The 17,100-nt window shown below is 40.9% G+C and overlaps 1 protein-coding gene across 1 annotated transcript; it reads left to right on the forward strand.

Moving 5' to 3' along the window:
• Positions 1–709: 709 nt before the first annotated feature.
• LOC129535227 (glycine cleavage system H protein, mitochondrial-like) lies at positions 710–1,445 on the forward strand. Its single transcript, XM_055393890.1, has 2 exons — positions 710–1,167; positions 1,358–1,445. The coding sequence occupies exons 1-2, from the start codon at positions 710–712 to the stop codon at positions 1,443–1,445; spliced, it is 546 nt and encodes a 181-aa protein (XP_055249865.1).
• The last annotated feature ends 15,655 nt before the right edge of the window (positions 1,446–17,100 follow it).

The raw sequence follows: 17,100 nt of genomic DNA on the forward strand, positions 1-17,100 counted from the left end.
CCTTGAGGGACTGCCAACTAGTATATCCTCCACAGATTCTCTAGTCACCAACTGGGCATGAGGTCTAAGCCAAATCAGCTGGCTCCCCCTAAGAATTTGAATCTTGAGCTGAGCAATGCAAAGACAGGAAAGAGTTGGAGCTGATTCATAGTGCCAAGTGCCTGGAAAAGTGGTCCATTATTTCCTTTTATCTAGATTCCAGACGATGCCTTGTTTCTAAGACCTGGTTGTTTAGTTTTTCCTTCTGTGAGCTAAACCATTGCATTTCAAGTGTATTCCTTGATTAGCCAGTATATTCATTTAAGTAATAAACAAACTCCTAAATCTTTGTGGCTTTAAAAAATGTTTATTTCTCATTCATATCACTCTAAAGTCAGTCAGCAGGAAGACGACAATCCATGTTACTCAGGGACCTAGGCTCTTCCCATTCTTTGGTTCTGCTCTCCTCTAGGTCTTAAGAGTTGCTATGACTGAATGATTGTTTCTCCCCTCAGAATCATGTGTTGAAGCCCTAATCCTCAATGTGATGGTATTTAGAGGTGGGGCCTTTGGGAGGTAATTAGTTCATGACAGTGGAGCCCTCATGAATGGGATTAGTGCCCTTATAAAAACAGACACAAAAGAGATGATCTGGGGGCCTGCCCCGCCCCGCCCCCGCCGGCCGGGGTGCTCTAGGTGCCGCGCAGAGGCCCTCTGCACCCATGCGAACATGACGCTGCGAGGGATGCGGAGCGTGCGGGCCGCGGTCGGCAGCCTGTGCGCCATCTCGGCACCCAGCGCGCCCTGCTCGCCACGGCCCTGGGGACTGCGGGCGGGTGCCATCTGGGTACTGCGCACCGGCCCCGCTCTGCAGTCGGTGCAGAAATTCACGGGAAAACACGAATGGGTAACAACAGAAGACGGTGTTGGAACAGTGGGAATCACCAATTTTGCACAGGAAGCTTTGGGAAATGTTGTTTACTGTAGTCTGCCTGAAGTTGGGACAAAGTTGAACAAACAAGAGGAGTTTGGTGCTTTGGAAAGTGTGAAAGCTGCTAGTGAACTCTATTCTCCTCTATCAGGAAAAGTAACTGAAATTAATAAATCTCTAGCAGAAAATCCCGGAGAAGGCAATGGCAAGCCACTCCAGTACTCTTGCCTAGAAAACCCCATGGATAGAGGAGCCTGGTAGGCTGCAGTCCCTGGGGTCGCTAAGGGTCGGACACGACTGAGCGACTTCACTTTCACTTTCACACATTGGAGAAGGAAATGGCAACCCACTCCAGTGTTCTTGCCTGGAGAATCCCAGGGACAGGGGAGCCTGGTGGGCTTCTGTCTATGGGGTCACACGGAGTCAGACACGACTGAAGTGACTCAGCAGCAGCAGCAGCAGCAGCAACCCTTCAGAACTAGATGAACTAATGAGTGAAGAAGCATATGAGAAATACATTAAATCTATTGAGTGAAAATGGAACCCCTAAATAGACTACCTTGAAACAACTTAATCTAGCATAGTTGTCTTAAATTAGTGGTGGATAGGTATTTAAAAAGCAACTTTTAGCAAAAGAAACTACTTGTAATAATGTTTCCTGAAGAAAATACCCCTTAACTTTCTAATGACTTCAGATAAACACTGTGCATGTTTTCCATATCATCCTGTGATTTTTAGGCTAGGGTCGTTATAATATTCAGAATTCCTGAAATTATCTCTGGAAAACTAATTACAAAAATTATGTAATTCAAGGATAACATGGTTATCTTAAACCTTATATGACATTGAAACTTGCTTACAACTATCCTTGGATTTGGGTCAAAATGATCTTCCCACTAGAAATAACTGCCAGTGGAGAAAAGTCTGTTAGTTGTATAGTGTCCAATGAAGAATATTATTATCTTAATTTTGCAATATACTGTGTTTGCTGGTGCTATTTTTATACAGTGAAGCAATAGCCTTGCAGGAGAATAAACAATTTAATAATAAAATTATTTTTTTAAAAAAGAAAGACGATCTCTGCTACCATGTGAGAATACAGCAAGAAGGTGGCCATCTGCAGACAGAGAAGAGGGACCTCATCAGGAACTGAATCAGTCAGCATCTTGATTTTGAACTTCCCAGCTCCAGAACTGTGAGAAGTAGATTTCTGTTGTTTATATCACTCAGTTTATGGTATTTTGTTATAGCAGCTTGAGTTGACTAAAACAGGCATCCTCTGTATTCAGCTGGCAGGATCAAAGGTGGGAGATTTTGATGGAAAATAGCACATGTCACTTCTGTTCATATTCCACTGGCCAAAACTCAATTACATGACTACACTTCATTGAAAGGTGGGCTGGGAAATATAATCTAGATGGGCATCCAGAAAGAAATAGACATCTAAACGGGCATCCAAAAAGAAAATATTGATGAGTATATGCAGACCGTACCACAGCCAAAGTTAGTTCTGTTGCTTGCAAAGCAACCTAATCAATAAAGATACACAGGATTACTTCAACAGACAGAGCTTGAAGAGGAGGGCAGTTAAGATAGAGGAACTAGGGTAAACAAAGAGAACAGAGCATCATCTGGTTTGGCTGGAGTGTTCAATGGATGATTGGTGTTGGAGGACATGACAACCAGTTGACCTGCAATCTGGACTTGAGCGACTGGAGGCTCCTCCCTATCCTTGGAATGCATTCCGCTTGACTTCCCGAGGCCACAAGCTATCCCAAGAACACAGCCTTGAGACAGTAATGTGGTGGTGAGGCCATATGAACTATATATGTTACTAAACCCAGTTAAGGCCTCAATATATACTTTGAAGATTCTGGAGGACAGTTGTAGATATCTACTCATATTACAGACCTCCCCACACACACACACAAAGATAAGCCTAGTATATAAGCTCCCTTGCTCATTAAATCTGCCATCTACCAATCTAGAGTGCTCTGCCTGCTTTTTGATGTCTCTTTACCCTCTGTGTACAGGGGCCAGTCTGTGAACCAATAGTTGAGAGCAAGTCGAAGGCAAGGTTATAAGAAGCAGGTAGGGTCCTGAATGCCAAATTAATTCTGTAGGCCAAGAGTTGACAAACTCTGGCCTGTGGGCCAATCCAGCAAACCTGCACCCCCATCCTAGGTTGGTTTTGTAAGTAAACTTTTATCGGCATGCATCCACACACATTGTATTATGTACTTTCTATGAATGCTTTTACTACACAATGGCAGGGATAAGTAGTGGCAATGGAGAACAAATAAGCTCACAAAGCCTAAGAATACTTACTGTGTGGCCTTTTCCAAAAAGAAAGAAAAATTAGCCTACTCCTGCTTGCAGGCGATTGGTAACCATTGAGGGATTTTGAGCAGGTGAGCAGTATGTAAGATAACAATGGCAACCCTGCACTGAAGTAAATGGGAATATGTAAACTGGTTGTATGGTTTGGGGGGGAAGGTACAGCTGGAGAGAGAAGAGTCAGGTAGGTCAGTTAGGAAGCTATTACAACAGTCTACAAGATAATAATAGTAGCTGCCATCTATCAAGTGGCTTGGCACTTGGCAGGTACTGTGATACATTATTTGCATGCATTATAAGATTTTATCTCCACAAAATCCTTGTGCAGCACCATATTATTTCCATGTTACAAATGAGAAAACTGAAACTTGTGGAGTTGATACTACTTCTCAATCTCTTTTACAGCTTCTTCCTTCTCTCTCCTCTTGGCTAGGTAGCTTAGGAGGGGACAGTATTCTTCAAGGAAGTTAAGAACATGGGTTACAAAACAAGGCTGTCTAAGTCCAAATCCCAGTTTTACCATTTGCCTCCTAAATGACCTTAGGCAAGTTACTTAACCTCTCAGTGCCTCAGTTTAATCTTTAGTAAAATGATGGTAAGATAAAAACGATACCCTAGAGGGTTCTGGCTGGAGAAGGCGATGGCACCCCACTCCAGTACTCTTGCCTGGAAAATCCCATGGATGAAGAAGCCTGGTAGGCTGCAGTCCATAGGGTCGCGAAGAGTTGGACACGACTGAGCGACTTCACTTTCACTTTTCACTTGCATGCATTGGAGAAGGAAATGGCAACCCACTCCAGTATTCTTCCCTGGAGGATCCCAGGGATGGGGGAGCCTTGTGGGCTGCCGTCTATGGGGTCGCACAGAGTCGGACATGACTGAAGAGACTTAGCAGAAGCAGCAGCAGCAGGGTTCTGGCAAGGACTGAATGAATTACTGTACGTAGTGCACTTAGGACAATGCCTGGCATTTAGTGAGAACTACAAACACATTTGTTCTTCTTTTTGCAAACCTACAAATCCTGGCATGCCCCAGAGCTTAGTTCACAACCCTTTTCTCTTTTCCTAGCCACATGTGCCTTACGACTCTAAGATTTTTCTTCCTATAACAGTTATTTCCCACTACCCCATTTTGTTTTCATCAGAGTATAATCTGAAATTATCTTTTTTGTTGTTTTGTTCATAGATCTATAACCTGTCTCCCTCACTTCAGGAAAGCAAGACTTAGTCTTGTTCACTGCTGAATCCCTAGGGCCTAGCACAGTTCAGTTCAGTCGCTCAGTCATGTCTGATGCTTTGGGACTCCATGAATCATAGCACACCAGGCCTCCCTGTCCATCACCAACTCCCAGAGTTCACCCAAACTCATGTCCATCAAGTCGGTGATGACATCCAGCCATCTCATCCTCTGTCGTCCCCTTCTCCTCCTGCCCCCAATGCTTCCCAGAATTAGTGTCTTTCCTAATGAGTCAACACTTTGCATGAGGTGGCCAAAGTATTGGAGTTTCAGCTTCAACATCAGTCCTTCCAATGAACACCCAGGATTGATCTCCTTTAGGATGGACTGGCTGGATCTCCTTGCAGTCCAAGGGACACTCAAGAATCTTCTCTAACACCACAGTTCAAAAGCTCAATTCTTCGGCACTCAGCTTTCTTCACAGTCCAACTCTCACATCCATACATGACCACGGGAAAAACCATAGCCTTGACTAGACGGACCTTGGTTGGCAAAGTAATGTCTCTGCTTTTTCATATACTATCTAGGTTGGTCATAACTTTCCTTCCAAGAAGTAAGCATCTTTTAATTTCATGGCTGCAATCACCATCTGCAGTGATTTTGGAGCCCAAAAATATAAAGTCTGACACTGTTTCCACTGTTTCCCCATCTATTTCCCATGAAGTGATTGGGCCAGGTGCCATGATCTTAGTTTTCTGAATGTTGAGCTTTAAGCCAACCTTTTCACTCTCCTCTTTCACTTTCATCAAGAGGGTTTTTAGTTCCTCTTCACTTTCTGCCATAAAGGTGGTGTCATCTGCATATCTGAGGTTATTGATATTTCTCCCGGCAATCTTGATTCCACCTTGTGCTTCCTCCAGTCCAGCGTTTCTCATGATGTACTCTGCATATAAGTTAAATAAGTAGGTAACAACATACATCCTTGACGTCCTCCTTTTCCTATTTGAAACCAGTCTGTTGTTCCATGTCCAGTTCTAACTGTTGCTTCCTGACCTGCATATAGGTTTCTCAAGAGGCAGGTCAGGTGATCTGGTATTCCCATCTCTTTCAGAATTTTCCACAGTTCATTGTGATCCACAAAGTCAAAGGCTTTGGCATAGCCAATAAAGCAGAAATAGATGTTTTTCTGGAACTCTCTTGCTTTTGCAATGATCCAGCGGGTGTTGGCAATTAGATCTCTGGTTCCTCTGCCATTTCTAAAACCAGGTTGAACATCTGGAAGTTCGTGGTTCACATATTGCTGCAGGCTGGCTTGGAGAACTTTGAGCAATACTTCACTAGCGTGTGAGATAAGAGCAATTGTGTGGTAATTTGAGCATTCTTTGGCATTGCCTTTCTTTGGGATTGGAATGAAAACAGACCTTTTCCAGTCCTGTGGCCACTGCTGAATTTTCCAAATTTGCTGGCATATTGAGTGCAGCACTTTCACAGCATCTTCTTTCAGGATTTGAAATAGCTCAACTGGAATTCCATCACCTCCCCTAGCTTTGTTCGTAGTGATGCCTTCTGAGGCCCACTTGACTTCACATTCCAAGATGTCTGGCTCTAGGTGAGTGATCACACCATCGTGATTATCTGGGTCGTGAAGATCTTTTTTGTACAGTTCTTCTGTGTATTCTTTTTTTTTAATTGGAGGCTAATTATTTTACAATATTATATTGGTTGGTATTGCCATATATTGACATGAATCCGCCCCGGGTGTACATGAGTTCCCCTCCCTGAACCCCCCTCCCACCTCCCTCCTCCCCTTATCCTCCCTCTGGGTCATCCCCGCACACCAGCCCCGAGCATCCTGTAACATGCATCGACCCTGAATTGGCGATTCATTTCACATATGATAATATACATGTTTCAATGCCATTCTCCCAAATCATCCCACCCTAACCCTCTCCCACAGAGTCCAAAAGACTGTTCTATACATCTGTGTCTCTTTTGCTGTCTCGTATACAGGGTTATCATTATCATCTTTCTAAATTCCATATATATGCGTTAGTATACTGTATTGATGTTTTTCTTTCTGGCTTACTTCACTCTGTATAATAGGCTCCAGTTTCATCCACCTCATTAGAACTGATTCAAATGCATTGTTTTTAATGGCTGAGTAGTACTCCATTGTGTATATGTACCAAAGCTTTCTTATCCATTCGTCTGCAGATGGACATCTAGGTTGCTTCCATGTCCTGGCTATTATAAACAGTGCTGCGATGAACACTGGAGTACATGTGTCTCTTTCAATTCTGGTTTCCTCGGTGTGTATGCCCAGGAGTGTGATTGCTGGATCATATGGCTCCTGCAGCTCAATTCCAGAAAAATAAATGACCCAATCAAAAAATGGGCCAAAGAACTAAACAGACATTTCTCCAAAGAAGACATAAAGATGGCTAACAAACACATGAAAAAATGCTCAACATCCATCATAATCAGAGAAATGCAAATCAAAACCACAATGAGATACCATTTCACACCAGTCAGAATGGCTGCTATCCAAAAGTCTACATGCAATAAATGCTGGAGAGGGTGTGGAGAAAAGGGAACCCTCTTACACTGTTGGTGGGAATGCAAACTAGTACAGCCACTATGGAGAACAGTGTGGAGATTCCTCAAAAAACTGGAAATAGAACTGCCATATGATCTTCTGTGTATTCTTGCCACCTCTTCTTAATAGCTTCTGCTTCTGTTAGGTCCATACCATTTCTGTCCTTTATCGAGCCCATCTTTGCAAGAAATGTTCCCTTGGTATCTCTAATTTTCCTGAAGAGATCTCTAGTCTTTCCCATTCTGTTGTTTTCCTCTATTTCTTTGCATTGATCGTGGAGGAAGGCTTTCTTATCCCTCCTTGCTATTCTTTGGAACTCTGCATTCAGATGCTTACATCTTTCCCTTTCTCCTTTGCTTTTTGCTTATCTTCTTTTCACAGCTAATTGCAAGAACTCCTCAGACAACCATTTTGCTTTTTTTGCATTTTTTTTCCCATGGGGATGGTCTTGATCCCTGTCTCCTGTACAGTGTCATGAACTTCTGTCCATAGTTCATCAGGCACTCTATCAGATTTAGTCCCTTACATCTATTTCTCACTTCCACTGTATAATCATAAGGGATTTGATTTAGGTCATATCTGAATGGTCTAGTGGTTTCCCCCACTTTCTTCAGTTTAAGTCTGAATTTGGCAGTAAGGAGTTCATGATCTGAGCCACAGTCAGCTCCCAGTCTTGTTTTTGCTGACTGTATAGAGCTTCTCCATCTTTGGCTGCAAAGAATATAATCAATCTGATTTCAGTGTCGACCATCTGGTGATGTCCATGTGTAGAGTCTTCTCTTGTGTTGTTGGAAGAGGGTGTTTGCTATGACCAGTGTGTTCTCTTGGCAAAACTCTGTTAGCCTTTGCCCTGCTTCATTTCGTGCTCCAAGGCCAAATTTGCCTGTTCCTCCAGGTGTTTCTTGACTTCCTACTTTTGCATTCCAGTCCCCTATAATGAAAAGGACATCTTTCTTGGGTGTTAGTTCTAAAAGGTCTTATAGGTCTTCATAGAACCGTTCAACTTCAGCTTCTTCAGCATTACTGGTTGGGGCATAGGCTTGGATTACTGTGATATTGAATGGTTTGCCTTGGAAACGAACAGAGATCATTCTGTCATTTTTGAGATTGCATCCAAGTACTGCATTTTGGACTCGTCTGTTCACTATGATGGCTACTCCATTTCTTCTAAGGGATTCCTGCCCACAGTAGTAGATATAATGGTCATCTGAGTTAAATTCACCCATTCCAGTCCATTTTAGTTCACTGATTCCTAGAATGTCGACGTTCACTCTTGCCATCTTCTGTTTGACCACTTCCAATTTGCCTTGATTCATGGACCTAACATTCCAGGTTCCTGTGCAATATTGCTCTTTATAGCATCGGACCTTACTTCTATCACCAGTCACATTCACAACTGGGGATTGTTTTTGCTTTGGCTCCATCCCTTCATTCTTTCTGGAGTTATTTCTCCACTGATCTCCAGTAGCATACTGGGCACCTACCCACCTTGGGAGTTCCTCATTCAGTATCCTATCTTTTTGCCTTTGCATACTGTTCATGGGGCTCTCAAGGCAAGAATACTGAAGTGGTTTGCCATTCCCTTCTCCAGTGGACCACATTCTGTTAGACCTCTCCACCATGACCTGTCCATCTTGGTGGCCCCACACGGCATGGCTTATTTTCATTGAGTTAGACAAGACTGTGGTCCGTGTGATCAGATTGGCTAGTTTTTGGTGATTTCAGTGTGTCTGCCCTCTGATGCCCTCTCGCAACACCTACCATCTTACTTGGGTTTCTCTTACCTTGGACGTGGGGTATCTCTTAACGACTGCTCCAGCAAAGCGCAGCTGCTGCTCCTTACCATGGACAAGTGCGGTGCCTGCAATGGACCATGCAGAAGCACGGCAGAGAGGAGCTACCCCACGCCCAAGGTCAGGGGCAGCGACCGAGAGCGCCAGGCTGCAAGGGCGCAGCAGCGGCTGAGAGGAGCTATCCCACGTCTGAGGTCAGGGGCAGCAGCCAAGAGGAGCAACCCCATGTCAAAGGAGTGGTGGCTACGCGGGCACAGGAGGGCCGAAAGGAGCTACTCCATGTTCAAGGTCAGGGCCTAGCACAGTACCTGGCACAAAGTTGATGCTCAGTAAATATTTCTTGAATGAAGGAATGATCTTGTCCAAGTAAGTTCAGACATAGAATTCAAACTTATGTCTCACTGAGGTCAAAGTCCACGTTCTTCATCATCATGCTGCATGGTATAATAATCATGAGACTAGAGAGGAGAGTATGGATGGGAAAAAACACTTAAGAGGCAAAATTGACATAACAGCAACTGATTTGATAGCAGTGGAGGTAGGAGTAAGCGATATGAGTAAGATACGATTTTGAGATTGAGGCCTGGATGATACTGAGCGGTAGATTTGGGCGTCATCTGTTTACAGGAAATAGCTGAAATTATAGGAAATACAGTTAAGGGAATTGGAGGAGGAAAGGAATAAGACAGAGAGAGAGAAAACAAGAAGGGACCTATTAGGGTCCCAATAAGAAACAAATGATAGACTCAAAACAGAAAATTTCAAGGATGGTTTTAAAAAGGGATTGTTTACAAAGATATAGGCAGGGTGTAGCAAAACCACAAGGGATAACATTATATGCTGGAGTTATTATATTATTATAATATAGTTATATATTATAATTATAGTAATTATAATATTTATATGTTATAAATATATAATATTTAATATTTATTTATATATTAAATATATTTAATATATAAACATATATTTATAAATATAAAAATTTGTTTTTATTTTTATTTATAAATTTATTTTTGTTTATTTTATTTATAAATTTATTATAAAAATTTATATATACACATATATATAATATATATGTGTATATATACATAAATTTTTATATTTATAAATTTATAAATATAATAATTATAATATTGTTATATTATAATAATATAATATATAATATTAACATTATATCCTAGACTGGAAGGAATGAGGGAAGTAAGCAATTACCAGAACTCAAAAAGATTCATATGAAAGGACTACTCTGAAAAGAATTGTGACCTTTGGTAGATAAAGAGAACCAACTCTAGGTCACTCTTCAGGAAAGAGTTAGGGGGGACAAACAGCTTAATCTCACTTCTCCATCTCTTTGTGATAACCTGCTATGGACATCTAATTGACAAATCTAACTGGAAATTAACTAAAAGACAGGGAGTCTGTTGATGTAGTCCATAAAGATCATTCTCTTAGGGATGAGAAAAGAGTGAAGAAAAGAAGAGGAGCAGATCTGGAGGAGCAAGTGGAAGCTATTCAACACAGTCCACCCCTCAAGCCCGAGTATCCACTCTTATCCTTCATCTAGTGAAGATTTTGTTTCACAAGCACAGGATCACACCAAGACCTGCTACTATATAAGCACAGGGTGATGTGAATCCAGTCAAATTTCCACCTGAAACCTAAAACAATGGCCACCACTACTGCTCTTCACATAAGGTAGTGGGGATTAAAAATAGGGTTTTAAAAAATGTAACATAAAATATAGCAGCTGCAATCTCTGTTTTTGTGGTTTGCCTAAAGTAATAATCAAAGCTGCCTTCTCCCACCACCATTCTATATTCCCCTTACCCTCTGCTAGCATCCAGGCTAGAAAAGGTTCTTAAATTCATGGGAAAACCAAATTCTAATTCCCATGATTATAACTATAGGATATAAGTTCTTTATGTATGGTATTATATACATTATTGGGTTGCTTCAAACTCCATTTACCCAGTATAATTGGGCAAAGGGGTATAATAAAAACTCAGAATTATCTGGGTTCCAAAAATAGTCCTCCTTTCCCCCATTATGTGTCAGTCTCAGGTAGTTGAATCCCATCACATTCAACCCTGAATCCTGGGAGAGTGTACCTCCATCAATGTATTTGTCTTGACCAAACTTACATTTTCTTCTCTACGATCTAATAAATTTAGAAAGTAGTAAATACGTGAATAAGCCAAAATAAATACTGAATGCATAAAACAATAATGATGTCTAATTTATGGAGTCAAAATATAGGACAAAGCCATTGGTCAATAAATACTTATCTCGGAACAGGACAACCTGAGTTAAAGTGTTCTGTGGTCCTTGCATTGTTTTGGAGAAAGGCAAATACGCTGATTTACTTTTGATTTTATTAAATATGCTCATTAACATTTCTAGGTACCCACTAAAAGAATAAAAACATAGCCCATAACTTCCAAATAGAAATGGGAAAGTGGTTAAGATAAACAGACACATATTATAAAATATAAATCCAAACGGAAGCAATAAATAAGATAGTGGAAGAGAAACAAGAGGAGTAGGACAAGAAGAAGTATCAAAGTTAGAATGTACAATTAAATCCAGATAGATCAGTAGCCATAATAAACATAACAGAGTAACCTCTCCAGTTGAAGTCAAAAGCAAATGGGGAAAAAAGACTTCCAATTACACCTGCAAGGGACTAGCCTTTAGCAGATTAACTTTCCCACTGGAAATAGTTATAAAAGTTACATTAAATATGTATTTTTAAAAGTGCTTGTAGATGTTGATAAGCGAACAATACAAGCAGGACTTCTTTATATGCTACACGCCTTCAATACAGGATACACATAAGGTGTAAAACAAAACATACCAAAGCTTATGCGATGCATCAAAAGCAGTGCTACAACATGGATGAACCTCAAAAACATACTCTGTGAAAGAAGTCAGACACAAAAATTCACATAATTCACATATTACATGATTTCATTTATATGAAATTTCCAGAATCAATAAATCCATAGAGACAGAGAGCAGACTGATGGTTTCTTGGGGCTTGGAGGAACAGGAAACTAGAAGTAACTACTTAAGGCGCACAAGGTTTCTTTTGGGAGTGATGAAAATGTTTTGAAATCTGATAGAAGTGATGGTTGCACAACATTGTGAATATACTAAATGCCACTGAATTGTTCACTTTCCCCTTCAGCTTTTGCAGATATATTGACATATTACATTGCATAAGTTTATCATGTACACTGTGATGATTTTATACAGGTGTATATTAAAAAATGTCTACCACAATAAGATTAGTCAGCACATCCTTTACTTCACATAATACTATTTTGTTGTTGTTATGATGAAAATATTAAAGCTCTACTCTCATAACAGCTTTAAAGTACAGAATATAGTATTAACATGAGGCACAATACTATTCACTTTTATATGGGTTTGTTTTTTAGTTGCTCAGTGGTGTCCAACTCTTTGTGACCCCATGGACTACAGCATACCATGCTTCCCTTGTCCTTCACTATCTCCTGGAGTTTGCTCAAACTCCTGACCATTGAGTCGATGATGCCATCCAACCATCTCATTTTCTGTTGCCCGCTTCTTCTCCTGCCCTCAATCTTCCCCAGCATCAGGGTCTTTAGCAATGAGTCAGCTCTTTGCATCATGTGGCCAAAGTACTGGAGCTTCAGCTTCAGCATCAGTCCTTCCAAAGAATATTCAAGACTAATTTCCTTTAGGATTGACTGGTTTGATCTCCTTGCAGTCCAAGGGACTCTCAAAAGTCTTCTTCAGCACCACAGTTAGAAAGTATCAGTTCTTTGATGCTCACCCTTCTTGATGGTCCAACTCTCACATCACTGAAGAAACCAGAGCTTTGACTATATGGACCTTTCTCAGCATTGCCCTTCTTCAAGACTGGAATGAAAACTGACCTTTTCCAGTCCCGTGGCCACTGCTGAGTTTTCCAAATATGCTGGCATATTGAGTGCAGCACTTTCACAGCATCATCTTTTAGGATTTGAAATAGCTCAGCTGAAATTCCATCACCTCCACTAGCTTTATTCATAGTTATGCTTCCTAAGGCCCACTTGACTTCACACTCAAGGATGTCTGGCTCTAGGTGGCTTACCACACCATCATGGTTATCTGGATCATTAAGACCTTTTTCATACAGTTCTTCTGTATATTCTTGCCACTTCTTCTTAATCTCTTCTGTTTCTGTTACGTCCTTACCGTTTTTGTCCTTTATTGTGCACATTTTTGCATTAAATGTTCCCTTGGTATATCAAATTTTCTTGAAGACACTTCCAGTCTTTCCCATTCTATTATTGTCCTCTATTTCTTTGCACTGTTCACTTTAAAAGGCTTTCTTATCTCTCCTTGCTATTCTTTGGAACTCTCCATTCAGTTGGGTTTATCTTTCCAATTCTCCTTTGCCTTTGGCTTCTCTTCTTTTCTCAGCTATTTGTAAAGCCTCCTCAGACAACCATTTTGCCTTCTTGCATTTATTTTTCTTGGGGATGGTGTTGGCATCACCTCCTGTACAATGTTTTGAACGTCTGTGAATAGTTCTTCAGGCACTCTATCAGATCTAATCCCTTTAATCTGTTTGTCACTTCCACTCTATAATCATAAGGTATTTGATTTAGGTCATACCTGAATGGTCTAGAGGTTTTCCCTACTGTCTTCAATGTAAATCTGAATTTGGAATAAGGAGCTCATGATCTGAGCCACAGTCAGCTCCAGGTTTTGTTTTTGCTGACTATATAGAGCTTCTCCATCTTTGGCTGCAAAGAATGTAATCAATCTGATTTTGGTATTGATCATCTGGTGATGTCCATGTGTAGAGTCATCTCTTGTGTTGTTGGAAGAGGGTGTTTGCTATAACCAGTGTGTTCTCTTGGGATAACTCTGTTAGCCTCAACCCTGCTGCATCTTGTACTCCAAGGTCAAATTTGCCGGTTACTCCAGGTATCTCTTGACTTCCTACTTTTGCATTCTATTCTGCTATGAAGAAAAGAACATCTTTTTTAGTGTCAGTTCTAGAAGGTCCTATAGGTATTCACAGAATTATTCAAATTCAGCTTCTTTAGCATTAGTAGTGGGGGCTCAGACTTGGATTACTGTGATGTTGAATGGTTTACTGTGGAAACAAATGGGGATCATTCTGTTATTTTCGAGATTGTAAGACTCTTTTGTTGACTATGAAAGCTACTCCATTTCTTCTAACAGATTCTTGCCCACAATAGTAGATATAATGAATGCATGCTCAGTCGCTTCAGTCATGTCAGACTCTGTGATCCCATGGACTTAGCCCACCAGCCTCTTCTGTCCATGGGATTCTCCAGGCAAGAACACTGGAGTGGGTTGCCATTTCCTCCTCCAGGGGATCTTCCCGACCCAGGGATTGAACCTGCATCTCCTGTGTCTCCTGCACTTCAGGCAGATTCTTTACCACTGAACCACTGGGGATGGACATCTGAATTAAATTCACCCATTCCCATCCATTTTGGTTCACAAATTCCTAAAATGTTGATACTCACTCTTGCCATCTCCTGTTTGACCACATCCAATTTACCTTGATTCATGGACCTAATATTCCAGGTTCCTATGCAATATTGTTCTTTACAGCATCAGACTTTACTTTCACCACCAGACACATAGAGCCACAACTGGGTGTCATGTCCACTTTGGCTAGCCTCTTCATTCTATTTCTCCAATCTTCCCCAGTAGCATATTGGACACCTACCAACTGGGTGGCTCAACCAAGTCCTTGGTACAAACACATCACAGATGAGAAAACTGAAAGACAAAGTTCAAGGAACTTAGCTGAGGTGACACAAACCAGAACCTGATTTTCTCAGTCACATCTGATTGAGCCAGACATCCTAGCCATAATGGTTTGCCACAGCAGGAAAAGAATTTGCCTTCACCAGTCAACTCAGATTGGAGTACTGGATGGATCAGCTGGTGGCAACCAAAGAGATCAAGCCCTGAGCCTTTGGAGTGGGAGCACTGACTCCAAGACCCTAGACTACCAGAGAACTAACCCTAGGGAGTATCAAACAGTGACAACTCCCACAAAGGAAACCACTTGAACAAAAGACCTGGCATCACCCAACCACCAGTAGCACCCTGTGCAGGACACCTTATCCAAACAATAAACAAAGCAAAAATACAAAACCAAACATCAGCAGACAGGATTACCACCTCACTCAGCCTTGTCCATCAGAGGAAGAAACAAACAAACAAACAAACAACAACAACAACAACAAAAGCAGCACAAATCTTACCCTATACAAAGTTTACATAAACCAGTGGACCAACCTTAGGAGGGAAGAAACTAAATGGGAGAAAGAATTCAATCTTGAAGCCTGGGAAAAGGAGACCTCAAACACAGTAAGTTTTTTAAAAATTAATGAAAAGGCAGAGAAATACTGCACAAATGAAGGAACAAACTAGAAACATAGAAGTCCAAATAAATGAAAAGGAAATAGGCACACTATCTGAAAAATAATTCAAAATCATGATAGTAAAGATGATCAAAAATCTTGAAAACAAAGTGGATAAAATGCAAGAATCAATGAACAAAGACCTAAAATAATTAAAGAATAAACATACACAGACAACACAATTACTGAAGTTAAAAATACCCTAGAAGGAAGGAATCAATAGCAGAATATCTGAAGCAGAAGAACGAATCGGTGAGCTGGAAGATAAAATGGTGGAAATAACTTCAGAAGAGCAGGACAAAGTAAAAAGAACGAAAAGAACTGAGGATAGTCTCAAAAACCTCTAGGACAATATCAAATGCACCAACATTCAAATTATAGGGGTCTCAGAAGAAGAAGCAAAAAAGAAAGGGTATGAGAAATTTTTTGAAGAGAGATTATAGTTGAAAATTTCCACAACATGGAAACAGAAATAGTCAATCAAGTCCAAGAGGCGCAAAGCGTCCCATACAGAATAAACCCAAGGAGAAACACACCAAGACACATACTAACCAAACTAACAAAGACTAAACACAAAGAAAGAATATTAAAAGCAGCAAGAGAAAAGCAACAAATAACATACAAGGGAAATTCCAAACAATTAACAGCTGATCTTTCAGCAGAAACTCTGCAGGCCAGAAGGGAGTGGTGGATATAAAGTACTGAAAGGGAAATATCTACAATCAAGATTACTCTATCATTCAATATTGATGGAAAAATAAAAAATTTTTCAGACAAGCAAAAGTTAAGAGAATTCAGTACCACCAAACCACCTTTACAACAAATGTTAAAGGGACTTATATAGTCAAGAAATACAAGAGAAGAAAACTATCTACAAAATCAACCCCAAACAATTAAGAAAATGGCAATAGGGACATATATGTCAATAACTACTTTAAAGGTAAACGGATTAAATGCTCCAACCAAAACACACAGACTGGCTGAATGGATACGAAAAAAAGACACATATATATGCTGTCTACAAGAAACTCGTTTCAGACCTAAAGACACATAGACTGAAAGTGAGAGAATGGAAAAATATATCCGATGCAAAAGGGAAGTAAAAGACAGCTGGAGTAGCCATCCTCATAACAGACAAAATAGACCTTAAAATAAAGATTATAAGAGATAAGGAAGGACACTACATAATGATCAAGGGATCAATCCAAGAGGAAGACAAAACAATTGTAAATATCTATGAACCCAACATAGAAGCACCTCAATACATAAGACAAACACTATTGGAAAAGACTCTGATGCTGGGAAGGATTGGGGGTGGGAGGAGAAGGCGACGACAGAGAATGAGATGGCTGGATGGCATCACCGACTCTATGGACATGAGTTTGAGTGAACTCCGGGAGTTGGTGATGGACAGGGAGGACTGGCGTGCTGTGATTCATGGAGTCGCAAAGAGTAGGACACGGCTGAGCGACTGAACTGAACTGAACTGAACTGAACAGACATAAAAGGAGAAACTGACAGTAACCCAATAATAGTTCAGCTCAGTTCAGTCGCTCAGTCGTGTCTGACTCTTTGCGACCCCATGCATTGCAGCACGCCAGGCCTCCCTGTCCATCACCAACTCCCAGAGATTACCCAAACTCATGTCCATTGAGTCAGTGATGCCATCCAACCATCTCATTCTCTGTCATCCCCTTCTCCTCCTGCCTTCAATCTTTCCCAGCATCAGGGTCTTTTCCAATGAGTCAGTTCTTCGCATCAGGTGGCCAAAGTATTGGAGTTTCAGCTTCAACATCAGTCCTTCTAATGAACACCCAGGATTGATCTCCTTTAGAATGGACTGGC

Source organism: Moschus berezovskii, chromosome X, assembly GCF_049115385.1.
Source record: "Moschus berezovskii isolate FMDL1 chromosome X, NW_MosBer_1.0, whole genome shotgun sequence".
In the NCBI taxonomy this organism is placed as follows: domain Eukaryota; kingdom Metazoa; phylum Chordata; class Mammalia; order Artiodactyla; family Moschidae; genus Moschus; species Moschus berezovskii.

Bases quoted from the DNA above. Each gene is read 5' to 3' on its own strand.
- LOC129535227 (XM_055393890.1), top strand. From the start codon at position 710: ATGACGCTGCGAGGGATGCGGAGCGTGCGGGCCGCGGTCGGCAGCCTG. The intron at 1,168-1,357 runs GTAGGCTGCAGT...GAAGTGACTCAG, and splicing joins CCCATGGATAGAGGAGCCTG to CAGCAGCAGCAGCAGCAGCA.